Below are 27,316 nucleotides of genomic sequence, written 5' to 3'. Positions count from 1 at the left end.
ATAGAAGTGTTATGATCAGCACTACTAGTTGGAATAGCTTCTACCCACTTAGTAACGTAATCAACAGCAACTAAAATATGTGTATAACCATTGGAGGCAGGAAAAGGTCCCATATAATCAAAGCCCCAAACATCAAACGGTTCAATAACAAGAGAATAATTCATAGGCATTTCTTGACGTCTACTAATGTTACCTATTCTTTGACATTCATCACAAGATAAGACAAACTTACGAGCATCTTTGAAGAGAGTAGGCCAATAAAAACCAGATTGTAGTACCTTGTGTGCAGTTCTATCTCCAGTGTGGTGTCCTCCATAGGATTCAGAGTGACACTTGTGTAGGATTTGTTCCTGTTCATGCTCAGGCACACAACGTCTAATAATACCATCTACTCCTTCTTTATAAAGGTGTGGATCATCCCAGAAGTAATGTCTTAAATCATAAAAGAACTTTTTCTTTTGCTGCTATGTGAAACTAGGCGGTATATATTTAGCAACAATGTAATTAGCATAGTCAGCATACCAAGGAGCAGTACGAGAAGCATTGACGACCGCTAATTGTTCATCAGGAAAGCTATCATTAATAGGCAGTGGGTCATCAAGAACATTATCTAACCTAGACAAGTTGTCTGCAATGGGGTTCTCAGCTCCCTTTCTATTAATAATATGCAAGTCAAATTCTTGGAACAAGAGAACCCATCTAATGAGTCTAGGCTTAGCATCTTTCTTTTCCATAAGATATTTAATAGCAGCATGATCAGTGTGAATAGTAACTTTGGAATCAACAATATAAGGTCTAAACTTATCACATGCAAACACAATCGCTAAGAACTCTTTTTCAGTAGTAGCATAATTTCTCTGGGCAGTATCAAGAGTCTTACTAGCATACTGGATAACATTCAATTTCTTATCGACTCTTTGTCCTAAAACAGCACCTACAGCATAATCACTAGCATCGCACATAATTTCAAAAGGTAAATTCCAATCAGGTGGCTGAACAATAGGTGCAGTGATCAAAGCTTTCTTAAGTGTTTCAAATGCTTCTACACAATTATCATCAAAGACAAAAGGAATATCTTTTTGCAATAAATTAGTCAGAGGCCTAGAGATTTTAGAAAAGTCCTTAATGAACCTCCTATAAAAACCGGCATGACCAAGGAAACTTCTTATACCTTTTATGTCCTTGGGACATGGCATCTTTTCAATAGCATCAACTTTTGCTTTATCAACTTCAATACCTCTCTCGGAGATCTTGTGCCCCAAGACAATGCCTTCCTTAACCATAAAGTGACACTTTTCCCAATTCAGGACGAGACTAGTGTATTCGCATCTCTGCAGAACTCGATCAAGGTTGCTCAAACAATCATCAAAAGAGGATCCATAGACGGAGAAGTCATCCATGAATACCTCACAAATCTTTTCACAAAAATCAGAAAATATAGCCATCATGCATCTTTGAAAGGTAGCAGGTGCATTACATAAACCAAAAGGCATACGTCTATAAGCAAAAGTACCAAAAGGGCAAGTAAAAGTAGTTTTAGATTGATCCTGCACGGACACAGGTATTTGAGAGAAGCCAGAATAACCATCTAGAAAGCAAAAATGTGTGTGTTTGGATAGCTTTTCTAGCATTTGATCAATAAAAGGTAAAGGGTAATGATCCTTCTTAGTAGCTTTATTTAACTTACGAAAATCAATTACCATCCTATAGCCTGTAATAATTCTTTGCGGGATCAATTCATCTTTATCATTAGGGACAATGGTAATACCTCCCTTTTTAGGGACACAATGAACAGTGCTTACCCATTCACTATCAGCAACGGGATAAATAATACCTGCCTCAAGGAGCTTTAGTATCTCCTTTCTCACCACTTCTTTCATTTTGGGATTTAATCGTCTTTGAGGATCTCTAACTGGTTTGGCATCTTTCTCCACTGAAATTTTGTGTTGACATAATGTGGGACTAATGCCCTTAAGATCATCCAGACTATATCCAATAGCAGCTCGGTACTTCTTCAGAGTTTTCAATAATCTTTCTTCTTCTTCCTCTGAAAGGTTAGCACTAATAATAACAGGATATATTTCTTTTTCATCAAGATAAGCATACTTAAGATTATCAGGTAAAGGTTTGAGTTCAAACATGGGATCGCCCTTCGGTGGAGGGGATCCCCAAGAATTTCAACGGGAAGGTTATGTTTCAGCATAGGTTCTTCTTTAAGGAACACTTCATCTATTTCTTCCCTTTCCTTCATAAACTTATCGTTTTCATGGTCTAACAAATATTGTTATAACGGATCAGTTGGAGGAACAGCAATGGAAGCAAGACCAATAATTTCATCCTTACTAGGTGGTTCCCTTTCACGAGGCTGTCTACTAAACTTAGCGAAATTAAAATCATGAGACATACCATCTATGCCAACAGTGACGATATTCTTTTCACAATTAATCTTAGCACTAGCAATATTCAAGAAGGGTCTACCAAAAATAATGGGACAAAAATCATCTTGTGGGGAATCAAGAACAAGAAAATCAGCAGGGTATTTAATCTTCCCACACAAGACCTAAACATCTCTAACAATCCCAATAGGTTTAATGGTGTCCCTATTAGCAAGCTTAATAGTAACATCAATGTCTTCTAATTCAACAGGTGCAATATCGTGCATAATTTCTTTATAAAGATCATAAGGTATCGCACTAGCACTAGCACCCATATCACATAAGCCGTGATAAAAATGATCTCCGATTTTAACAGAAATAATAGGCGTGCCTACAACAGGTCTACGTGTCTTAGTATCGTGTCTAGCAATATTAGCAGTTTCACCCAAGAAAGAAATAACATGCCCATCTAAGTCCTCATCCAAGAGATCTTTAATCATAGCAATACCAGGTTCAACATTAATTTGCTCAGGAGGTGTATAGGTCCTAGTATTACTCTTATGAATAACAGTCAAAGCTTTAGCATGATCTTTTATCCTAACAGGAAAAGGAGGTTTTTCAACATAAGCAGTAGGAATAATAGGATCACTATATGTAATAGTCTTCTCTTCGACTGTAATAGGTGCAACTACTTTCACTTCAACAAGAGGATTATATTTAAACCACTTCTCTTTAGGGAGATCAACGTGAGTAGCAAAAGTTTCACAAAAAGTAGCTACTATCTCAGAGTCAAGTCCATACTTAGAGCTAAATCCACGGAAAGCATCGGTATCCATAAAAGATTTAACACAATTGAACTTAGGTGTCATACCTGACTCCTTACCAGCATCGGAACCCCAATCTTCAGAGTTGCATTTAATTCTTTCCAATAAGTCCCATTTGAAATCAATAGTCTTCAGCATATAGGAACCAGCACAAGAAGTATCGAGCAGGTTGCGATTATCAAGAGAAAGCCGAGCATAAAAATTCTGAATAATCATTTCCCGAGAGAGCTCATGATTGGGGCATGAATATAACATTGAATTAAGCCTCCCCCAAGCTTGAGCGATGCTTTCTCCTTCACGAGGCCAGAAATTATATATGTAATTACGATCACGATGAACAAGATGCATAGGATAGAACTTCTAGTGAAATTCCAACTTCAATCGCTTATAATTCCAAGATCTCGTATCATCACATAGCCTACACCATGTCATTGCATCTCCCTTCAAATATAAAGGGAAGACCTTCCTTTTGACAACATCATCGGGGATACCTGCAAGCTTAAATAATCCATAGACTTCATCCACAAAGATAAGGTGTAAGTCGGGATGCAATGTTCCGTCTCCTGCAAAAGGATTAGCCAGCAGTTTTTCTATCATACCCGAAGGAATCTCAAAGTGAATATTTTCATAAAGTTCAGTAGGTTGAGGAGCACCTCTTTGCTCTTCTGGTTGGGGTGAAGATACCCCAGACAAGCCCCTCAAAGGATTAGTTTCCATAGTGACAAGTAACAGAAAATTTCAGCACACTATATAAATGTTTCCTTACCAAGTTCCACTCACCAAAAGCCCTACACTCCCCGGCAACGGCGCCAGAAAAGAGTCTTGATGACCCACAAGTATATGGGATCTATCATAGTCCTTTCTATAAGTAAGAGTGTCGAACCCAACGAGGAGCAGAAGGAAATGATAAGCGGTTTTCAGTAAGGTTTTCTCTGCAAGCACTGAAATAGTAGGTGATAAATAGTTTTGTGATAAGATAAATAGTAACAAGCAAAAAGTAAATAAAGGGTATCAAGGTGGCCCAATCCTTTATGTAGCAAATGATAAGCCTGGACAAATTCTAATAATGAAGAAGGAGCTCCCGAGGACACATTGGGAATTATCGTCAAGCTAGTTTTCATCACGTTCATAAGATTCGCGTTCGGTACTTTGATAATTTGATATGTGTGTGGACTGGTACTTTGGTACTGCCCTAACTTGGACAAGCATCCCACTTATGATTAACCCCTATTGCAAGCGTCTGCAACTACAAAAGAAGGTATTAAGGTAAACCTAACCACAGCATTAAGCATATGGATCCATATCAACCCCTAACGAAGCAACGCATAAACTGGGGTTTAAGCTTCTGTCACTCTAGCAACCCATCATCTACTTATTACTTCCCCATGCCTTCCTCTAGGACCAAATAATGGTGAAGTGTCATGTAGTCAACGTTCACATAACGCCACTAGAGGAAAAGATAACATACATCTCATCAAAATATCGAACGAATACCAAATTCACATGACTACTAATAGCAAGACTTTACCCATGTCCTCAGGAACAAATGTAACTACTCACAAAGCATATTCATGTTCATAATCAGAGGAGTAATAATATGCAGAAAGGATCTGAACATATGATCTTCCACAAAGTAAACCAACTAGCATCAACTACAAGGAGTAATCAACACTACTAGCAACCCACAGGTACCAATTTGTGGTTTTGATACAAGATTGGATACAAGAGATGAACTAGGGTTTTGAGAGGAGATGGTGCTGGTGAATATATTGATGGAGATTGACCCCCTCTCGATGAGAGGATCGTTGGTGATGACGTTGGTGATGATTTCCCCCTCCTGGAGGGAAGTGTCCCTGGCAGAACAGCTCCGCTAGAGCCCTAGATTGATTCCGCCAAGGTTCCGCCTCGTGGCGGCGGAGTTTCGTCCCGTAAGCTTGCCCACGATTTTTTCCAGGACAAAACCCTCCATATAGCAGAAGATGGACGCCGGAGGCCCACCAGGGGCCCAGGAGATAGGGGGCCGCGCCCTACAGGGGGGCGCCCTCCTGTCTCCTGGACAGGGTGTGGGCCCCCTGGCCTATTTCTTTCGCTCATAAATTCTTATTAAATCCAAAAAGTTGTTTCATGGAGTTTCAGGACTTTTGGAGTTGTGCAGAATAGGTTTCCAACGTTTGCTCCTTTTCCAGCCAGAATTCCAGCTGCCGGCATTCCCCCTCTTCATGGTAAACCTTGTAAAATAAGAGAGAATAGCCATAAGTATTGAGATATAATGTGTAATAACAACCCATAATGCAATAAATATTGATATAAAAGCATGATACGGAATGGACGTATCAGTAGATCATCTGTACTTTATAATCAACCCAAAGGCAATAAAATACAAGCGGTACACAGGATTTTATCTCCCGGGAGAGCCCGAACCTGGGTAAAAACTCGTGCCCTTGTTATCATCGTCTCAATACCCTTAGTTCAAGCCCCCTTAACCGAAATCTACCGTATTTAGCTCTATCAGACGGCTCAAACACAAAAAATAGGGGATAGATGCAAGAGGAGGGCGATTGATTTGGACGACTTTGTTATTTTGGTGCAAATTGAGGTGGGTCCGACCTGTCGGTTCCGACGTGGTCGAGCCTCCTCATATCCGCCCAAGATTTTGGGTTGGATATGAGTCTGCCTGGGTTGAGTTTTCTTTTGACCGGCCAGTGACCCGGCTGTCTGCCCGGGCGTATAGGGTGGTTTGAGGCATCCGACTGTAGATGCTCTCATAGCTAGATCGGCTAGTTTCCTAGTCACCATGCAAACTCACTGAATGCTTTTGTAGGTCTAGCATTATTGTTGCGGATAGCCTTAGTACATCAAATAGGGAATTTTGTAGATGGTTGCGTGACTTTGCAATTTTTCGTTGTTTTTAGCTGAATAAAAACTTACAGTGGAGCATTTCCCTCTTGGATGTGAAGTGATTGGAACCCTAGTAGCCACTAGGAGGGGTCAATTTTTCGGCACCATCCTCTGGCGGCTCCTCTCTTCCGACGACCTTTCGATTGTCGGTGGTGGGGGGGGGGTCGCCGGATCCCGCGCGTGCAGATCAGGTAGCTTTAGGTTTTAGGCCCCTAGTGGCTTAGGTTTTGGGTCATTCGACATCTTGGCTTTGGTGGTGGTGATGCTGAATAAAGAAGCTCCAATTCCTCCCCTGATGAGGCAATTAGCTCTATGGTCAGTGATGGAGTTCGGAACTAGCCCCTTGATACTTTTGAACTGCGTTGGGATTTTCCCGAAGAGGAGAGGATAATGTAGTACAATAGAGATAAGTATTTCCGTCAGTTAAGAACCAAGTTTATTAATCCAGTAGGAGAACCAAGCAACACCTCGTTGGCAACACATGCACACAAACAATAAATTCTTGCAACCCAACGCGAACAAGGGGTTGTCAATCCCTCGACGGTTACGAGCAAGATTAAATTGTATGGTATTTGATAGATAGATCGAACAAAAATAAAAAATAAAAAACGCAAGCAAGGTATTTTTGGTTTTTATATATGATAAAAGATAGACCCGGGGGTCATAATTTTCACTAGAGACTTCTCTCTTGAAAATAGCACACGGTGGGTAAACAAATTACTGTTGGGTAATTGATAGAAAACCAAATAATTATGACAATATCCAAGGCAACGATCATGTATATAGGCATCACGTCCGTGACAAGTAGACCGACTCCTGCCTGCATCTGCTACTATTACTCCACACATCAACTGCTATCCATCATGCATCTAGTGTATTAAGTTCATAAACAATGGAGTAACGCCTTAAGCAAGATGACATGATGTAGACAAGATTAACTCACGTATGAATAAACCCCATTTTTACCCTTAATAGCAACGATACAATACGTGTCATGTCCCTTCCTGTCACTGGGATTGAGCACCGCGAGATCGAACTCATTACAAAGCACCTCTCCCATTGCAAAAAAAAATCAATCTAGTTGGCCAAACCAAATCAATAGATCGGAGAGAAATACAATGCTATAACAATCATGCATAAAAAGTTTAGAGAAAACTCAAATAATATTCATGGATAGATCTGACCATAAACTCACAATTCATCGGATCCCAACAAACACACCGCAAAAAGTGATTACATCGGATAGAACTCCAAGAACATCAAGGAGAATATTGTATTGAAAATTAAATAGAGAGAAGAAGCCATCTAGCTACTAACTATGGACCCGTAGGTCTGTGGTAAACTACTCACGCATCATCGGAAGGGCACCAAGGATGATGTAGAGCCCCTCCGTGATGGTTTACCCCTCTGGCAGAGTGCCGGAAAAGGCCTCCAGATGGGATATGTCAAGAACAGAGAGTTGCGGCGGCGGAAAAAGTATTTCGTGGACTCCCCTGTTGGTTTCCATATTTTAGAGGATTTATAAAGGCAGAGTTAGGTCGAACGGAGCCACGTGGGCCCCATAAGCCACCATGGCGCGCCCTGGTGCTCGTGGGCTACTGCTCCCACTAGTGCAGAACCGGGCAATAGCACCGGTTCGTAAGGCCCTTTAGTGCCGGTTCCATAACCGGCACTAAAGTGTGGTCACTAAAGGCCCCCCCCTTTAGTACCGGTTCAGCACGAACCGGTGCTAAAGGGCAACCACGTGGCACGAGCCAGCTCCGGGGGCCTGGAGCCCTTTAGTACCGGTTGGTAAGACCAACCGGTACTATAAGGTTTGGGGTTTTTTAGTTTTATGATTTCTTTTTCATTTAATTTTGTGTTTCCATTTTAATTCTTTTTCGTTTGCTGGTATTTTACGATACTACACACTGTAAACGTTATGCATATATATATATATATATATATATATATATAAATAGAATTTCTAGTAGAACCAATCATCGAGTTCAACATGATTGTCATGATATTATAAGCGTTCATATATAACACCACAAAAGCAAATCACTTAAGTTCAGAACGAAGAACACGGACATGAAAGGACAAGTACTAATTAAGAGCAGCATGAAGAACTAGCTAAATCACTCCTGCTAGCTACTCTCTCTCTCTGGTAAACTAGCTAAATCCATCTTTTCATCCCCTCTCGAAGCTTCCAGGGTCTCTTATTGCCAGAAAAATCTCCAAAAAGTTTCATGGCATTTGGACTTCATTTGGTATTGATATTCTAAAAAAAATCAAAAATAGGCAAAAAAAAGAACAACAACTGACACTGGGCACTAAATTAATAGGTTAGTCCCAAAAAATGATATATGATTGCTTGAAAGTGTATATAAAACATCCAAGATTGATACTATAATAGCATGGAACAATCACAAATTATAGATACATTGGAGATGTCATGGTGCTGGTGTCCTCGGGCTTTGCAATTACGATGATGTTAACTTCAGCGTCGACGCAGAGTGTAGGAGGTAATCAAGGCGCGCATGTAGATAGTGATCAACATCAACGACATCTGAAAGACGGATCGTGTGCTGGATTTATGGTTGGTGACTTGCAAGTGTGGTTTCCTCCTCCTACATCTTACTCATGCAGTGGTTCCAGATTTGGAGTTCGATGGCGTGTCGGGGTGTTGTCGGTCTGATTCGTTCAATGACAATAGCTCTGCCTTCGGTGAACCACCTTGGAGATGGTGCCATGTCAAGCTTGGATGAGTATGTGACCCGTCATTTTCCTTTGGTTGTTGTTGTGGTGGTGCCGGAGGCAGGTGACAGGCGTTGGTGTCAAGCTTAGGAAATTCTTCGGCCTTGATTGTAATTTTCTTTCCTGATTGGTGTTTCCTTGTGCAAAGGCTAGTGATCACTAGCGGAGCTATGTTGGGGCGGGGCGGCGCTGGCCTGAGCTTAGATGAGATTTTTTTGCAATTTGCACCCCAAACACTCATGTTTTTGAAGGAAATATGCCCTAGAGGCAATAATAAAGTTATTATTTATTTCCTTATATCATGATAAATGTTTATTATTCATGCTAGAATTGTATTAACTGGAAACTTAGTACATGTGTGAATACATAAACAAAACATATAGTCCCTACTATGCCTCTACTTGACTAGCTTGTTAATCAAAGATGGTTATGTTTCCTAACCATAGACATGTGTTGTCATTTGATGAACGAGATCACATCATTAGGAGAATGATGTGATGGACATGATCCATCCGTTAGCTTAGCATTATGATCGTGTTAGTTTCATTGCTACTGCTTTCTTCATGACTTATACAAGTTCCTTAGACTGTGAGATTATGCAACTCCCGAATATCGGAGGAACACTTTGTGTGCTACCAAACGTCACAATGTAAATGGGTGATTATAAAGGTGCTCTACAGGTGTCTCTGAAGGTGTTTGTTGGGTTGGCATAGATCGAGATTAGGATTTGTCACTCCATGTTTTGGAGGGGTATCTCTGGGCCCTCTCGGTAATACTCATCACTATAAGCCTTGCAAGAATTGTGACTAATGAGTTAGTTATGGGATGAAGTATTACGGAACGAGTAAAGAGACTTGCCAGTAACGAGATTGAACTAGATATGATGATACCGACGATCGAATCTTGGGCAAGTAACATACCGATGACAGAAGGAACAACGTATGTTGTTATGCGGTTTGACCGATAAAGATCTTCATAGAATATGTAGGTGCCAATATGAGCATCCAAGTTCCGCTATTGGTTATTGACCGGAGATGTATCTTGGTCATGTCTACATAGTTCTCGAACCCGTAGGGTCCGCACGCTTAACATTCGATGACGGTTTGTATTATGAGTTATGTGATTTGATGACCGAAGTTTGTTTGGAGTCCTGGATGAGATGACGGATATGACGAGGAGTCTCGAAATGTTCAAGACATAAAGATTCATATATTGGAAGGTTGCATTTGGACATCGGAATGGTTCCGAGTGGTTTAGGCATATTTCTGGAGTACCGGGAGGTTACCGGTACCCCCCGGGAGAAGTAATGGGCCTATTGGGCCTTATTGGAGGAGAGGAGAGAGGCCACAAGGGAGGGGTGTGCCCTTCCCTTGCCCAAACCGAATTGGACTAGGGGAGGGGGCCGCCCCCCCCCCTCTTTCCTTCTTCCTCTCTCTCCCTTCCCTTTCCCTCCAGTGGAAGAAAGGGGGGAGGTGAATCCTACTTGGACTAGGAGTCCAAATAGGACCCCCCTGGCGCGCCCAACCTGGCCGGCCTCCTCTCTCCCTCCCTCCTTTATATACGTGGCCAGGGGCACCCCATAGACACACAAGTTGATCTTTTAGCCGTGTGCGGTGCCCCCTCCACAGATTTCCACCTTGGTCATATCGTCGTAGTGCTTAGGTGAAGCCCTGCACCGGTAACTTCATCATCACCGTCACCACGTCGTCGTGCTGATGAAACTCTCCCTCGACCTCAGCTAGATCTAGAGTTCGTGGGACGTCACCAAGCTGAACGTGTGCAGATCGCGGAGGTGCCGTATCTTCGGTGCTAGGATCGGTCGGATCGTGAAGATATACGACTACATCAACCGCATTGTCATAACGCTTCCGCTTTAGGTCTACGAGGGTACGTGGACACACTCTCCCCTCTCATTGCTATGCATCTCCTAGATATATCTTGCGTGATCGTAGGAATATTTTTGAAATTACCGCGTTCCCCAATAGTTTGGCCTTGGCCCGAGTAGAGTAGTTTCTACCTAGCTCCGCCACTGCTAGCGATATGTTGTCTTTTCAGTTTTATTATGTCGGTGTCTATATGGCTTGTACTATGATCTTATGATATAATGAAGCACGTATTTCGTGTTTTCCAAAAAAATGAGCATGAGAAAAAGGCCGAAGGAAAACGTCAATGGTGTGTGTAGCATGTGAGTAAAAAAAATGCTACCGGACTGATCCTTGGGCCCGCCCAAAACTTGGCCCGGCCAGTCGCCACCCACTTATTGCTGACGTAATCGTGTCGTCAAGACCACCGAAGTGAGAGCACCTATGTGCCGCATTCTGCAGCAAATATATGCCCCTTCGCACATAGTGCGCCCAACTGGGCCGGCCCATTGGGGCGCGCAGCGAAAAATTACAAAAAGGTTGTTCGCGTTAGTTGGACATTGGGACTCTGAATTTTTTTGTAAACACAATTTTTTTTCAAATTTGTGAACAAAACATCAAACCGGGAACAAAATTTAAAATCACGAACATATTTTGAAATTTTTGGAACAAATTTCAAAATGGAGAACAATTTTGAGAATCACAAAAAAATTGAAATGCGAACAATTTTTGAATATGTGAACAAAAATATGAAAATACTAACATTTTTTACAATCTGTGAACAATTTTTTAAAATAGGAACACTTTTTGAAAATCATATCATTTTTTGAAAAGTTCTAAACAATTTTTGAAAAATGAGAACATTTTTTCAATCCCCGATTCTTTTTCAAAAAATGAGAAAATTGTTTAAAATCCCCGAATTGTTTTAAAAAATATGCATTTTTCTTTTGAATTTATGAATAATGTTTTAAAACCTGAACATTTTTAAAAATTGAACGTTTTTTAAAAGGACGAATATTTTTGGGAAAACATCCCAAGCAATTTTTGAAAAATGAGAACATTTTTTATATCCTCGAGCAATTTTTAAAAATGCAAATTTGTTTTGGATTAATGAACAATTTTTGAAAACACAAACATTTTAAAAAATGCTTTTTAAAAGCACAGATATTTTTGAAAATTTCAGCACAATTTTGGGAACATGAACTTTGAAATAAGAAAAATAAATTGAAACATTGAAAAGAAACAAAAAAGAAAAAGGAAAAAGAAAGAAGAATAATAAAAAGAAAAACGTAAAAATAAAAAACGAAAAATATGAAAAATCAAAAAGAAACAGGAAAACCGGTTCAGGTAACCTTCTAGAAGGTTCCCAAAACCAGATTTTTTTTTGAGAGTTCCAAAACCAGATAAACCGGCTGGAAAACTCTAGAAGGTTCCCAAAACGGAAGTGCTGCATCACGGTAATGGGCCGGCCCATCTTACCTCCCGATCGCTAGCTCTGTGGGAAACCTCGACACTTCAACGCAAAATGCGTCACATAGGATATTCCCACCGAAGTGCCGCTTTCCCATCGGCTCGCTCATCGTCCTATCCAACCCCGGAGCACCACCGGCGTAGCGGGAAGGCATCCATCCATGGCCGTCTCCACCTTCAGTGGCCCTGGGATTGGGCTCGGTAAGCGGCTGACCTTGATTCTTCAAAATTATTGGATCTTGCATTCTTGCGGCGATTTGGTGCTCACTTCGTTTTAGGTTTCTTGATCTTGTCTCTGTCTGTTGAAATCGGCGCAGGCTTCGGCGTCGGCTGCGGATTCGGAGTCGGATGGGGGTTCGGAGGTGCGGAATGATTCATTTCTTTCGCCGCAAATTGTCTGTGAGGTTTTTACACCGAGTTTTAAGGGAAGGGCGAGAACTTGGGATCGCTTATCGTTCAAGCATATTCGGGAGAATTGCTCTTGATTTTTGCTTATTGATTTCGCTGTTTAGTACTCCTTCTTTTTAGGGAAAGCCATCATGGCGCATTTTATTACTTCATAAAATGTTTACATCGTTCAACAAGAACTGCAGAATAAAGCTAGGGGCCTCATCGTGCCAAATGCAATCAACTTTCTGTGAAAAACAAAACCTAGCTAGTTCGTGCGCCACTACATTAGCTTCCCTATGACAATGCATAAAATTAACCAAACCAATATCTCGAGCAATTCCGGTGCACGATGCATAAATCGTAGCTGCTTGGTCATACCACTGACTTGTTCCCGATAATGCATCTATAACACCCATGCAATCAGACTCTGCTTGAAGGCGATTACAGCCAACCTCATTTGCTAGCAGTAAACCATCTCGAAGGGCCATCACCTCCATAGTTTGGGCAGAAGCGGCATAGGGAATGAACCGAGAACGTCCAGCCAGGAAGGTACCCGAGGAGTCTCGGAGAACAGCACCTGTCGCCCCAGTTCCATCCTCCGCATGATAAGAGGCATCAACATTTAATTTCAAACATCCCCCAGCTGGTTTTACCCATTTCTCCTTTACAACACTGGTCACCTTCGCAGAAGTTTTAGAATAATTTGAAGTAATTGCTAGAATAGAGAGTGCACACTTGTTCACCGGAGGGACCGCACCTTCATGTGTTACCTGACGGCGCATCCACCATATATACCAACACCCAGTAAGCACAACATCGTGAATACATAAATCAGGATAGCCCGGCATCTGATTGAAGTTTGATCTTAAAATATGTTCAACTACAAATGACCCATATCTGTCAACTGTACTAGCATCAGCAATAAACTCACTCAGTCCCAATTTCAACCAGACGTCCCTTGCTTGAACACAACTGAATAAAAGGTGAACAGTGTCCTCAGGTCCTTGCTTACATAAAGGGCAAATCCCATTAGTCCCAATATGATGGTTGGCAAGAACAGCTCGGACTGGGATCAGACCATGTAGCAGACGCCACCCAATTTTTTTTATTTTTGCTGGGACATTCAACTTCCAAAGTATACCCCAGACTGGATTCGGTCTTGACGTTCCTTGCATCGCACGTGAGGCTCTACCTCCGTACTGATGCATCCATTCGCAATGATATGCCAATCTCACTGAGAAGTAGCCTGATTTGGTAAAATTCCAAGCAACAAAATCATCAAAGGCGTTATATTGTAGCGGAATCTGAAGGATTCTCTCAGCATCTACCGGCCAAAATTGATCTGATGAAATCCTCGTCCCACTGTTCCGTAACTGGACTGATGAGTTCACTAACTTTCGTGATTAGAGCACCTCCTCGTGATGAGATAATTTTTCTGTTCGGGCTAGAGGGGATCCATGCATCCTCCCAGATTTTAATTTGCTCACCATTTCCTATTCTCCATATGCATCCTCTTTCGAAAGTCTGGATACCTGCAACCAGACTTTGCCAAGTAAAGGAAGATCCTTTCTTTGGCCCAGCAGCTAGTAAGTTTCCATCAGTACTCCTATCTGTTTAGCAGTCCCACTCCCTACAAAAGGGATCTGTTTACCCACTTCATAACCAGTAAGATGCATCCGAATTGATTACCAAAAGCCTCCGTATGGAGTTAATTGTTATATATGGAGTCACAAAGAAATAACGAAACATCTTTGAGTACGATGATGGATCACCGCTCACGAATGTGATAAAATGGATGGTAGATAAGTGGATTTCAATCATCGTACCAAAATCATACGATAATATGTCGTACGCACAGAAATGCTTATGTCGCAGCATTCAATATTATATGAAGCCGGTTTTCCATGGAAGCATGTTTTTGTTCTGTAGAATTTGTTCCTCAACAGCTAAGTTGGTTCCATATTATATGAAGCCTGGTTTCCTTGGAAGCATCTTATAGAAATGCTCATGTTAGGGATCCGGCAACCCTTGAGAGGTTCGAACTCTGGGGTGCGTGCGGAGATCTCAACCTGCCTAGCCTGCCTACTCGCGATCCTCCCTAGCCTAGCGCGTCGAGCTCAAAGAGACACAAAGACACAGAGATTTATACTGGTTCGGGCCACCGTTGTGGTGTAATACCCTAATCCAGTGTGGTGTGGTGGATTGCCTCGAGGGGCTATGGATGAACTAGTACAAAGGATGAACAAGCCTCGGGAGGTGAGGTGTTCTTGAGCTGGTGTGGTGCTGTACTTGTTCTGATTTCTGTCCTCCTTCTATGGTGGTGGCTAAGTCCTATATATAGTGGCCTTGGTCCTCTTCCCAAATATGAGCGGGAAGGGATTCCACAACGGCGGGATTTGAAATGGGACAAGTAGTACAGTCTATCCTGACAAAAGTAGTCTTCGCCTGCGAAAAGCCTCTGGTCGTGACGCTGCGGTGGGCTCGGTGATGGCCTCCGTCCTGCCGGTCTTGGTCTTGTTGTACCAGAATGTAAACCTTTGGCTGATTCCTCGGGACTCCGTGCCTGTGGCTTGCCTCCCTTGCACCGAAGAGGAAACCTGCGCTCTGCACCCGCCTGGCCTTGGTCGTCATGGCTCACGTCAGCTGAGCCTCATGAGGTAGTTGCATAGAACCCTCCGCCCCTCAGGAGCCCTCCTGAGGAGGCCACTTCCTTCATGGGCCTTGGCGTCGTCCGCCTCGCGAGGCTTGGCCCCTCGCGAGGGTCTTGTGGTGTTGGTGTTGAAGCTGGGCCGTACCAGGCCGTCGATGGAGCCACGCGGTGGGCCGCAGGTAGGCAGGGCTGGATACCCCCAGATCTAGGACGGCGACAACAACATTCAGTATTATAGAAATATGAGACATAAGCGAAGCTAGATCCATCGGACTCCTGAGCTAGAGGCGTAGAGTAGACTGTTTTTTGTTGTTGTTCTTGAGATGGATTTTATTGTTAGTGCATCTATTTTAATCCCCATGGCTCCCTAGCCAGGCCTTTCACCCACTGCTAGCTAATCTTTCAAATGTTGATAGTTATTAAACCCCGCATCACAGGAATGGTTCCTCAACAACATTCCTAGTTCTACCTAATATAACATGAGAAGGAACAGAAATATTCTACTTAACCAGGGAACGACAAGGTTATATGCAGAAGGTTTGTGCCCACGAATTTAGTTCAATCTGTACGCTGGTCTGACAAATTAAATCAACAACTCGAAATTGTCTTTAACAGATTTTTTCTTCTGATTTCGTGCTAAAAATCCAAGCTTCAATTCTATAAGACACTTTACATATGAATTTAGAATATGATCCATAGCCAATACAGGTAGACAAGACTAGTCCCAGGCACCCAGCTAATAGAGGTTTTGTAACTGGCTTACGTCTGAAGAAAAATTTACTGGAACAGACTTTCTTTGAAGAGTTATGGTCCCATTGTACGTCAGTAACTATTCCTTATTGACTATGCCCATTCATTGTAAGAAAATAACATGCTTTAACTTGTTTTTCTACCACAGGAATGCCTCTGAACGTATTCGGCTTGGGCATCGGTACAAAGCTTATCAGTTACTATATAGAACTACATCATCTAGAGTAAATTGGCACTGAATTGAATTTCTTCTTTCTGAATAGGTGGGGGATGCGGAGTTGGTCTTGGGTTAGGATGGGGCTTTGGAAATGCTTATGGTTGTCAATATCGATCTTCAAGGGTCCAGTTTCAGGGCATTGAGTTTCAGAAAAAGTCTGAAGGAGATGAAGCACCAAAGCTTGCTTCGCCAGGGCTTGTTGAAAAGTCTCGTCCTTATGGCTAGTATAGCTGCGATCATACATTTGGCACAGGCAATGTTACCATTGCCCCCTTGATTGTAGTCAATTGTCTACCTGGAAAGTTGTTTGAAAGCATTTTGATGTTTTGATGAACTTGGACATTTTCATAGTAACAGAATGAGGATAATCCATGTATTGTTTTCGTTTCGGATTACGGTCTTCATATTTGGCTAATATTGTCCATTAACATTCTCTTGGTTGGGTGCACCCTCCAAGTGTTTGTTGTTACTCTTGTTAAGTACCTGTAATTCACTTATGTGTGTAGTGCATTATGTCTGGATATGGTTAATTACAATCTTGTTGTAATAGAATGTGCATAAAAACATTGAGCACTATTGTGAACTCATGACTCCCCTGCATAATTTCTTCCCTACAAGGGGAAACAAAACTGAAGGCTGTATTTTTTTTTCTGAAGACTATAATTAGTAGGCTAATTTTTGCAACAAGGTTGAGAGTTAAAACTGTTAGCTCAAAATGTTCCAAATATTACAATCAGATGCGGCTTTTATTTAAGTAAAATCAGTGAAAATGAGAATGCAATAGAGAAGATTAATGCAGAGTTTAACACTGATCTTTCGGTGGATGCGGTGCCTACATGCTGGAAATCTGAGCAGCTGGTTTATCATATTATGTATCGACCTGGCAACAATGGTGGTGGCTTGTAGAACTGCTGCTATCAGTGATTCTTCCAGTGTGAGGCCTCTTATGCATTTACAGAAATGGGTTATCAAAGGCAGCTGTGCCGTCGGTTGACGTGGGGGAGCTTGCTGTCTCTGCGTCGCCGCTCCTGAGCCAGTATGTCTGCTGGAACGTTGCTGCGCTGCTTGGGACATCCTCCATGACCCACTCAAAGCCCCTGGGGTAGTAGATCCCTGTCCTTGGGTGTGGCACCCACAGTGCTGTCTCTGCCGACCTTGCTTTTGTTGGCTGCACCCGGCTCGTAAGGTTAGAGCTTTGCCTGTTCTTAACTTCCCTGCATATCACAATCCAGGCAGTTACTTTATGGAGCATATCAGCATAATGATGTTGCATTTAGCAATTCAAGTTTCTCATCACTAGGATATGAACAATCTTTAGATTACAGTAATGTTTGAATGTCATCGTTCTGGAATCTACCATATTGCAGGTTTAGAGGGATGCTAGAGGCTACTTACCGGAGAAGACCAGTCGATTTTGCAATTGCACTGCGGCCCATCAACAAAGGCTGGGGAGGCGCTAAAATCTGCTACTGTTTGTTCTTTCCTCCTTGGGGTCAAGCAACCGATGGCAGTTCCCTCTTGGTTGGTACCTCTCTCCTCCCCAACCCTGGTATATATAGCTGTAGTTTTCTACTTGGAACGCTACCACCATGGCAAGGGTCACACGGACTGCACATCTGGTAGGATATGAATGATTTGACAAGCTCCTACAGAGGATCATGAACGATTTTATTCACAGTCGTTGGCTTCTACTTGAGCAGAGGTTTGAGCTTGATTGGACACCAATGGACCAAACACCATGAGAACTGATGCTCCTAGAATCTGAAGTCAAATCTGGCCAAGTACTGTCCTATGGCAGTACTGTTTCTACTTGGAGAATCATGAGACAGCCCTACTGGTGCTGGTTGTACCTTGTTAGCAACGAAGGAATACAGTTTTCGTGAAGAAAGGGAGAAGAGATGGGAACACAGCTTGAAGAAAAGTAATTACAGAATTTCCGAGCTAAAATCTCTGCTTGTCTGGTTGCAAAGGATGTTGTCTGCCATGAACTTATTTTGAACTCCTTAATACGCATGAGAAGCAACCGACATGTGGACCCCAGTGATAGATGGATTCAGGCAGATTATACATCTGTTGAGTCTTCCTTCGCTGATTTCGAGCCACAAACTCTCATGAGAGATATGTGTTTGCCTGCCTGCGGGATATTGTGCAGTCTGTGGCATCAGAAGAACTTGCGCGTACGGTGTCTCGTGACCTGATCCATCTTCCCCATATAATTTTTGTCTGCATCATTAATGATCCATTAGCAGAATATAATGGAGAGTATGGGATCTGATTCTCCTTGAAGGATGCATAGCTGTGGTACAGAACTAAAGATGAAGCATTTCAGTTGCTTGTCTCTTTCGTGCGGCGGATTGGAGACTAAGTTCTTTCCTTCAGATTTGACATTGGAGTCATAGAGTGATAGAGGGCAAGAAAAAGAGAATAAGGTTTTTCTCATAATTTTAGATGTCGCGTGCACCGGTGTCGTAGTAATAGAGTTTTAATAGTGCAAGAATAAAGCTCATGATCTTATTCCCGGCGGTTCCCGTCCTTCTGTTCTCTCTTTTGGTTTCAGTGGAAGGCTACGGTACAGGATGGCGTGTTGGTGTATAACGTAACATCTAATATACCCTGTGGATTTCAGTTGTCTATGCTACTAGAAACTGTGATATAATAGTAAATCTTCGAGGCCTTCAGGAGAAAATATGTTACTCCCTCCGTTCTAAAATAGATGACTCAACAGTACAAAGTTCAGTCATCTATTTCGGAACGGAGGGAGTACAAGTGAAACTTTGCTCTGCGAAAATACCTGTGCGCTAATGATTAAATAAGTTCCAGAAAGTCCCTGCATTCTTACGTCACTAGTAGCTGCAGTTTAAAGATAAATCACATAACTCCCAAACATCAGTTCGTCTGTTCTGTTTCAGTGACCTTCTGCAAGCAAAAATGAGTTATTTTTTTGAATAATGGAGGAGTGACTTTCCCAGCCTTTGCACCGCATCTAAGTACCAGATCTCAGGTAATAATTGTGGTTGACAGGCGGTTTGGCTTTGTAGCCTTGCTGCCCGCTAGCCGTGGTAGGATCACCGGAAAAAATAGCGCGCTATAGCTTCATGAGGAATAGCTCGCCAAATAAATCAGTGTAGAACGTCTCGATAATAGCGTATTATAAGGTCAGCCTATTTTTTCACTGGATAGGATGCAGCGCTGTCTAGAATAGCTTGCACATAGAAGAGGGGCGCTGGGGTAGGAGAGAAGCACAAGGTAGAAGACAAAATGATAACTCTCTTTTGGTCACGATCCTCTCCTTGTAACCATCTTAAGTGGTGTTTTTCTTTAAGGGAGATGGGATACCTTACTTTTGTTGGTTTTTCTTTAAGTGAATTTGTTTTGCAGCCTTTGCGATGAGGATTAAAGCCAAGTTTTGAAAGTTCAAACAACCAAACCGACGTGAGTCAGTTTGGGTGTTTCAAGTTTCAACACTTGGCTTTTAATCGTCACCGCAGAGGCTGCAAGACAAATTCGCAATGGTGTTCGATCGCCATCGACGCCGAGAACTGTTGTTGTGGGACGCCGGACGCCGACATCACTTGTGGGACGTGGATGTAGTGTTCGACACCGACGGCCACATGTATCTCGCACCGACGATACTTGCTATTTAGGGTTCCATCGACATCGAGGAACCCCCTAACCCGCTCGACCCGGTTTCGTCGGTGATGCACCCCTAATCTTCTTCTTCCTCCTCCTCTTCTTCATCATCATCTTCTTCTTCTTATTTTTTTCATCTTTCATCTTTCTTCTTAACCTAAACTAAACCTAATAAACTTAACCTAACCTAAACTAAATCTAAACCTAAAAAACAAAAACAAAACCTAAACTAAACCAAGCCTAAATTAAACTACACCTAATTAAACTAAATCTAAAAAAAAGAAAAGAAAAAAGAAAAAGAGGGATGTCTCGCCTTCAGGCGCGGAAGGGGGTGCCTGGGATGGAGGAGGGGGCGTCGGAGCGGCGGGGTGACCGCGGGGGTGGAGGAGAGGGGCACCGGGGCGGATCGGAGCGGTGGGGCGGGGCGCCGGGGGCGGCTCGGGCATGGGGGCGGCGGCGCGGGTGTGATGAGGGAGGGAGAGAGAGGGGGGAGAGAGGGACGTGGGGTTGGCCGCTTTTTAGTTTAGGTCACAACTCTTTGCCGTCTGCTAGCGGACGGCAAAGAGCCTAGCTAACAGACGTTAGTTGGCCATTTTCTTTGTCGTCTGCTAGCGGACGGCAAAGACAGACGGCAAAGAAAGTGGTCGTTAGGTGGCCCTCGCTAGTGCCCCACCCTCCCTCTTTGCCGTCCGCTAGCTGATGGCAGAGCTTCTATGCCGTCAGCTAGCAGGCGACAACGAGGTAGCTCACGGCAAACATTATCTTTGCCGTCAGCTTCTTTTTTGCCATTAGTTTTCTTTAACCTGATGGCAAAGACCTTCTTCGCCATCAGCTAGCGGATGGCAAAGAACCAGCTGGCGGCAAAGATCCTGATTCCAGTAGTGTAAGGATGGAAGGCGGAGCGCAGTGCTCAAGTTTAAATGTGTACCGGAATGGTTGATTCTTTTCCCTTCCTTCTTAGCCCCCCCTCTCTTGAGAGTCCCCGGCTTCTCCCTCCCTCTTCATGAGGGTAGGGGAGGAGGTTGGGTCTCCTTTGTATATAGCCGGTTAGGTTTGAGGCTTCGGCCTGGATTTGCCTTGACGGTGTCTGTCATTATGCTGATGGAGTCCAGCCTGTCGCTGCCTTCATACTACATGTGTCGCTCCCGACAAGAACCTCTTTGCTTCTCCATGATGGAGGAGGAGGGGGCGGGAGGGGGGGGCTGCCGCTTGCTCCCTAAATAAGAGCATGGCTACACTGAGCTGATCTACCTTGCTAGATTTCTTCCTCTTTCCTAGCCATTGTGGTGAAGGTTCGGGATTTGGGCATGTCCCTTGTCATGGATCGGGTTTGCTCTGCTGCATCTCTCCTGATCCAAGCTTCTGGCGAGGTTGTTGTCCCTTGCCCGTGAAAGGACCTTCAACATGGATCTAGAGGCGTGCGATGGGGATCTGGAGCTCAGTGATGATGGTTTCCGGAGGAGCTACGACGTCCTTGTTTGCCGGCCACCCCCCTCTGATGAGTCGTCCAATCCTCAGGCAGAATGGTGATCATTCTTATTCCTTGTGGCCTTGATGCCGCATGGGAGGCAACATTGCTTCTTGTTGGAGTCTGTGGTGAGCAACCACAGAGGTCTCACATGACCAATGTTAAATAATTGAGCAATTTCGCATTAAGCTTAATCCAAAAAACAATAGATAAACATGGTTTAATGTGATAGAGATGATAATCAAATCAAGCAACAGGTAGTTAAAACTAGGCATGCAATCTATTGTAAAGTGAAAACAAAAGAGACAAACGAGGAGTCTGAATGATTCACTAGATCTATTGCAATGTGGGAGACCCACTTATATACATGCTGAAGGGGTGTTTGGGGAGACACCTCTTCCCCAACAGACACCTCCTAGGAGGCATCCCTCTCATACAATTGATCACATGTTTTATTTCTCAACACTCACCCTTGATCAATTCGTCATTTGTATATTGCAAACTGAAAAATTCCTCCGAAAACCTAGTGGGAAAAATTAAGGAAAAACCTTATAATATATATATGCCATCAAAAACTCCTTTAAAACCCAGTGGAAAAAATATAAGGAGAAACCAATATGGCATATATCCGCACTTGTATTTATATTGTCTCGTTAAAAACCTTATATGAGAAACTATCATGGAAAACTCATAAAGGGAAAAAGAGTACAATATGAGTGATCGGAAGATCACCAATGGGTTAAAACTTGGATTTTACTCCCCCTGAACTTTGCAAACCTCATTGTTATCTCATACCAATTCCATGAACCTAGTTCTGGAATATAAACATTGGTAGAGATATTGTGAATATCATAATAATTTGTTTGCAAATTACCCTCTTACATTTCTGTAACTCATGAGGATAAATATAACCCGTAAGCAATACAAGTGACATTATCTTGCTAGATAATGATAATCTCCACATGATTTCACATGTGGCCAATCATTCTATGAAGTCATCCACATTTTGTGATGCTTCAAATAAAATAGAATGATCAATGGAAGGACTCGTTTAGAGTCTATTATGAAGACTTCCCTCAAAATATTCTTCCAGCAAACCCTGTCTTTGATATGGCATTGTGGGATCAGATAATTAGCCATTATCAATATATCAAACCACGGTCACATCTTGATTTTTTGGATGGAATTGATCAAGACCCTTCGTGCCCTGGATATATCCGAGGATACTCCTTACACAAACCTTATACCTTTCGGTGAATTGCACTCTCGATAAATTGCCAAAAACTATAGTATCAAGCCTGACATATTTTGCAAGATATATGAGTGCTTCGATGGTATTTAGATATGGCACTTCATGTCCAACTATCACTTCACCATCTCCCCTGATACGTCTCTGTCGTATCTTCCTCTTGTTTTGGACTCTAATTTGCTTGATTTGAATGAAACTAACCCGGACTAACGTTGTTTTCAGTAGAACTACCATGGTGTTGTTTTTGTGCCGAGATAAAAGTTCTCGGAATGGAACGAAACTTTTTGGAGAATTATTTCAGAATAGATAAAAAACACTGGAGCCAAGAACCACCGGTGGGCCCCCCTAGGTGAGCACAACCCACCAGGGCGCGCCCCTCTCCAGGCGTGCCCAGGTGGGTTGTTCCCACTTGGTGGCCCCCAGACCCTGATTCCGACTCTATAAATACCTATATTTGGAGAGGAAAATCAGAGAGAAATTTTCATCGCGTTTCACGATATGGAGTCGCCGCCACCTCCTGTTCTTCACCGGGAGGCCAGCTGGAGTCCGTTCGGGGCTCCAGAGAGGGGGATCTTTGATCTTCGTCATCACCAACCCTTTTCCATCACCAATCCCATGATGCTCTCCACCGGGAGTGAGTAATTCCTTCGTAGGCTCGTTGGTTAGTGAGGAGTTGGATGAGATTCATCATGTAATCGAGTTAGTTTTGTTAGGGCTTGATCCCTAGTATCCATTATGTTTTGAGATTGATGTTGTTATGACTTGGCCATGCTAAATGCTTGTCACTTTGGGCCCGGGTGCCATGATTTCAGATCTGAACCGTTTATATTTTCACCATTATACCTATGTTCTAGATTCGATCTTGCAAGTCATATTCGCCTACTACATGTTATGATCCATAAACCCCAGGGTGACAATAATCGGGATACTTTTCGGTGATAACCGTAGTTTGAGGAGTTCATGTATTCACTATGTGTTAATGCTTTGTTCCGGTTCTCTATTAAAAGGAGGCCTTAATATCCCTTAGTTTCCTTATGGACCCCGCTACCATGGGAGGGTAGGACAAAAGGTGTCATGCAAGTTCTTTCCATAAGCATGTATGACTATTTATGGAATACATGCCTACATAATATTTATGAATTGGAGCTAGTTTTGTATCGCGCTATGTTATGACTGTTATATGATGAATATCATCCAAGGAATCTACCGATCCAATGCCTACGAATTTCCTACATATTGTTCTTGCTAAGTTACTACTGCTATTGTTACTGTTACAACTGCTACAGAATCGTTGATATCACTGTTACAGTTACTGCTACTATTATCACTGCTATCAAAACTATCATATTACTGTGCTACTGATCATATTGCTGCAGATATTTAATCTTCAGGTGTGGTTGAATTGACAACTCAACTGCTAATACTTGCAAATATTCTTTGGCTCCCCTTGTGTCGAATCCATAAATTTGGGTTGAATACTCTACCCTCGAAAACTATTGCGATCCCCTATACTTGTGGGTTATCAAGACCTTTTTTTGGTGCCGTTGTTGGGGAGCATAGTTATATTTGTTGAGTCACTTGGGATTATTATCTATTTATCACTACGAAGAATCTGAAGGATACCAAGACTAAGATTTTTTTCCTCTAAGACGAGGGGAGGTAAGGAACTGCCATCTAGCTCTGCACTTGATTCACCTTCTATTTTGCGTAGACTTGCAACACCACCACATGCTATTAATCCTGATATGTCGCAAGTTATTGATGATGCTACTTCTATAAATGCTACTCATGATGATGCTAGTACCTTGCTTGACGATAATATGCCACTAGGTGAATTTCTTGATGAACAAATTGCTAGAGCTAAAGATGTCGAGAATGCGAAAACTGATGAAATTATTGAAACTGATGAAGTACTTGAAACTGAAAATCTTGAAACACCTATTAGACCTAGCTCTCCTAGATATGAATTGCCTAAGGTACCCGAAGGTTATGTTATGGATGAGGAGACAACTAGAGATTTTCTTGCTTGCAATGATAGAGATGATCTTAAGAAATTATTATGCAAACTGAAAGAAAAATCTTTCAATGCTAGAATGAAATGTGATCCTAAGTTTGCTACTTCACCTATCTTTGTTGATGATAAGGATTATGAATTCTCTGTCGACCCAGAGTTAATTACTTTGGTTGAATCTGATCCTTTCCATGGCTATGAAACTGAAACTGTTGTGGCACACCTTACCAAATTAAATGATATAACCACTTTAGGAACGAAGTATGTCTACCAGAGGGGGGGTGAATGGGAGTTTTAAATTTTCTTCGGAAAACTTAAATCTCTCAGAACCCAGCAGCGGAATAAACAACTAACAGACTACGAAGAACTATAACAGATAATCAAAGAGAAACTGAAACATACATCGAAGCAATATACATGAATAAGATGCATCGGAAGTAAACTAGAGTAACAGAGGTAATCGGTGGTGCTCGATGGCGAGAAGGAATTTGTTCTACCAGTTCATCCTTCTGCACAAGGATTACGTCTGGTTGGAGGGGTTGTGACTTAACACGGAAGATAAACTCTCTTCACCCTATTCTCCTCGACAATCGATTCGTCAACTGATGCCGATTACTCGTGGTATTGAAGGCGATCTCCAAACCTTTACAGACTTCTTATTCGAGAACCACAATTAATCTTGGTCTCTGAAGAACTTGATACCTAAGTGTCTAAAGAGTTTGCAGCTCTCAAGAGTAATAGGCGGAGCATACTAAACTTAGATTCCAGTGATGCCGAACCACTATCTAATTCTTCGGCTCTAGGGTTTTTCTCTCGGTGGATTTTAAACTCAAATCGCTCAGAGAGAGGGTTGCTCAACAATCTTCTCAGAAATCAAACGGAGCAGCCACCGGACAAAGCCGACGCGGGGTGGCTATTTATGGCCGCAGCCTTCCCAGATGGGAAATGACCATTTTGGACACGAGGTCCAGCCAATGGCCAACCGACACGTTCTCAATGGTCAGATTTTTGGAGCAACGGTAACATTACTTGAGGAACAAGTAATGCTAACTCCTCGGTCCGAGGCAAATCTCTCGCAGCGAAGAAGATCACAGTCTCTTGCTGGCAAGTATTTGCTCGGAGCACAAATAGATTTCTCTCACAGCTATACCCCTCTTAATAGTATGGTGGTCCTATGACTCAATGAAAGAAGAAGAACAATGAAATAAATGCTACGTCTTCACTTCGTCTTCATTCTTCCTCGAACGCAGTCATTTGCTTTGAACAATCACCAAACCAATTGCTTAAACTCTAGCAATTTTAGGGGTCACTGTCGTTAGCTTTATCTTCAGTGATAACCTTCGCTGCCTCGCAGGGAGGTTATCTTCGTCGTTTTCATCAAACTCCTCATTGCTCAAGATATCTTCTGACATTCCGATAAATCAACCGATTTATCGCTTACCCGTGTCTGACCGATAAGATAAATCGCTCGATATGCCGATAAACTGGCCGATTTACCCCTTATCATGGGTCGGCCGATAAGTTACCGATAAGCGATATCCCCAACAATGAAACTCCTCGATTACTCCAGGGACATGTTACTCTGTGTGCACTAGAAAACACATAAGTCCCAAACTATTTACGTCAACAAACTCCAAAACATAAGGGTCCTATCATTGCACCAACAATCTCCCCCTTTTTGGATGGTTGTTGACAAAACAGATAATCGTCGAAGTGAAGATATATAAGAAAGTTTTAAATCGAACAAGAGTGAACTTGTGTTACTTGACTCGATGATAAAATATACCCACCCTGAATGTATGCAGGTTCAATTGATATATAATGGAATTCCTTGCAGTTCATTTGAGAGTGTGAAGAATTTTCAATCATACGAGGTAATGATTCACACTGATGACGGATAATCCAATGAGAGAAAAGTGCAATCATTCATAACTTCTGTTAACAATTTCACCTGAAAACAAAGAGCTTTGAGAGGGAGCAGTGCAACATGTGGGGTTATTAATATTACATCCCATAACAGAAGTTTTACATTAGAGCACATGAAATGGTGCAAATGTCTCAAAAGAGCGAGAAAAACATAAACACCAAATCCAACAGAGCAAATCTATCAAACTCTCGATGTTATTCTCCCCCTTTTTGTCAACTAGTGTCAAAAAGGTGATGAAACAACATGAGGGGAAAACTATGATTATGATTCACTCTGAAGCATCGCCTGAGGAACTGTCTGACGAAGTTTCTGATTTGGAAGTGTGCGGAGTCTCTTCATCCTCAGCGGCAACAACAACATATGATCCTTCAAGACTGACTTGGGTCTTGGACGAGGAAGGAATATTGGGCCCAGCCTCATCATACTTGCAAGATAGAGGATTTTCTTCAGAAGGCTTGACAGTTGGCGAAGTGGCTTCTGATTCATCGAGCAATTTGCGTAGCTGTATTCAAAGTAAATTCATTGTAGGTTCACGAGCTGGCAAAGGTGGAGTGGAGCGACCATGAAAGTCTTCAGTAGTAAAGCCTTCGTCAATGTACTGATAGAGTTCTTGAAGGCGAGATTTACTGAGTTGCTTCTTGGAGAAAAATTTCTGAAGCAATTTGGCGCTTTTTGTTTTCTGCTATAATCATGTGCAGAACTTTTGTTCGGTTGTGTATCGCATTAAGTTCGCCAGCCAAATGTTCTTTCTCTTGGCGATCTTCAGCCATATGCTTCAATAGCAACTGCTGAGTGCGCATGCTCACTTCAAGATGTGAAGGTGGTTGAGTATTCGGCAGAAGATCATGCTTGGGCA

At 42.4% G+C, this 27,316-nt stretch overlaps 2 protein-coding genes across 3 annotated transcripts; one reads left to right on the top strand and one right to left on the bottom strand.

Annotated features, from left to right (window-relative positions):
* Window positions 1-12,214: 12,214 nt before the first annotated feature.
* On the top strand, window positions 12,215-16,741 carry LOC119307958 (protein TRIGALACTOSYLDIACYLGLYCEROL 5, chloroplastic-like). Of its 2 annotated transcripts, none has more exons than XM_037584059.1 (4): window positions 12,215-12,369; window positions 12,486-12,530; window positions 16,107-16,139; window positions 16,222-16,741. In XM_037584059.1, the coding sequence occupies exons 1-4, from the start codon at window positions 12,330-12,332 to the stop codon at window positions 16,398-16,400; spliced, it is 297 nt and encodes a 98-aa protein (XP_037439956.1). In that variant the 5' UTR covers window positions 12,215-12,329; the 3' UTR covers window positions 16,401-16,741. The 2 variants fall into 2 exon arrangements, with proteins under 2 accessions (XP_037439956.1, XP_037439955.1); XM_037584058.1 differs by having other exon boundaries at window positions 12,219-12,369; window positions 12,447-12,530.
* Window positions 16,742-16,989: 248 nt separating this feature from the next.
* On the bottom strand, window positions 16,990-17,690 carry LOC119307960. Its single transcript, XM_037584060.1, has 2 exons — window positions 17,571-17,690; window positions 16,990-17,389 (listed from the first exon to the last, which is right to left on the bottom strand). The coding sequence occupies exons 1-2, from the start codon at window positions 17,609-17,611 to the stop codon at window positions 17,128-17,130; spliced, it is 303 nt and encodes a 100-aa protein (XP_037439957.1). The 5' UTR covers window positions 17,612-17,690; the 3' UTR covers window positions 16,990-17,127.
* Between the last annotated feature and the right edge of the window lie 9,626 nt (window positions 17,691-27,316).

The sequence above is a fragment of the Triticum dicoccoides genome, chromosome 5B, assembly GCF_002162155.2.
Source record: "Triticum dicoccoides isolate Atlit2015 ecotype Zavitan chromosome 5B, WEW_v2.0, whole genome shotgun sequence".
NCBI lineage: Eukaryota > Viridiplantae > Streptophyta > Magnoliopsida > Poales > Poaceae > Triticum > Triticum dicoccoides.
Note: the sequence above shows the minus strand (reverse complement) of the source record. Positions and strands in the feature narration are given on the sequence as shown.

Coding starts and splice junctions, on each gene's coding strand:
- LOC119307960 (XM_037584060.1), bottom strand. CDS start 17,611: ATGGGCCGCAGTGCAATTGCAAAATCGACTGGTCTTCTCCG. Junction 17,390..17,570: donor AAATCGACTGGTCTTCTCCG/GTAAGTAGCCTC, acceptor TGTGATATGCAG/GGAAGTTAAGAACAGGCAAA.
- LOC119307958 (XM_037584058.1), top strand. CDS start 12,330: ATGGCCGTCTCCACCTTCAGTGGCCCTGGGATTGGGCTCG. Junction 12,370..12,446: donor TGGCCCTGGGATTGGGCTCG/GTAAGCGGCTGA, acceptor ACTTCGTTTTAG/GTTTCTTGATCTTGTCTCTG. Junction 12,531..16,106: donor AGTCGGATGGGGGTTCGGAG/GTGCGGAATGAT, acceptor TTTCTACCACAG/GAATGCCTCTGAACGTATTC.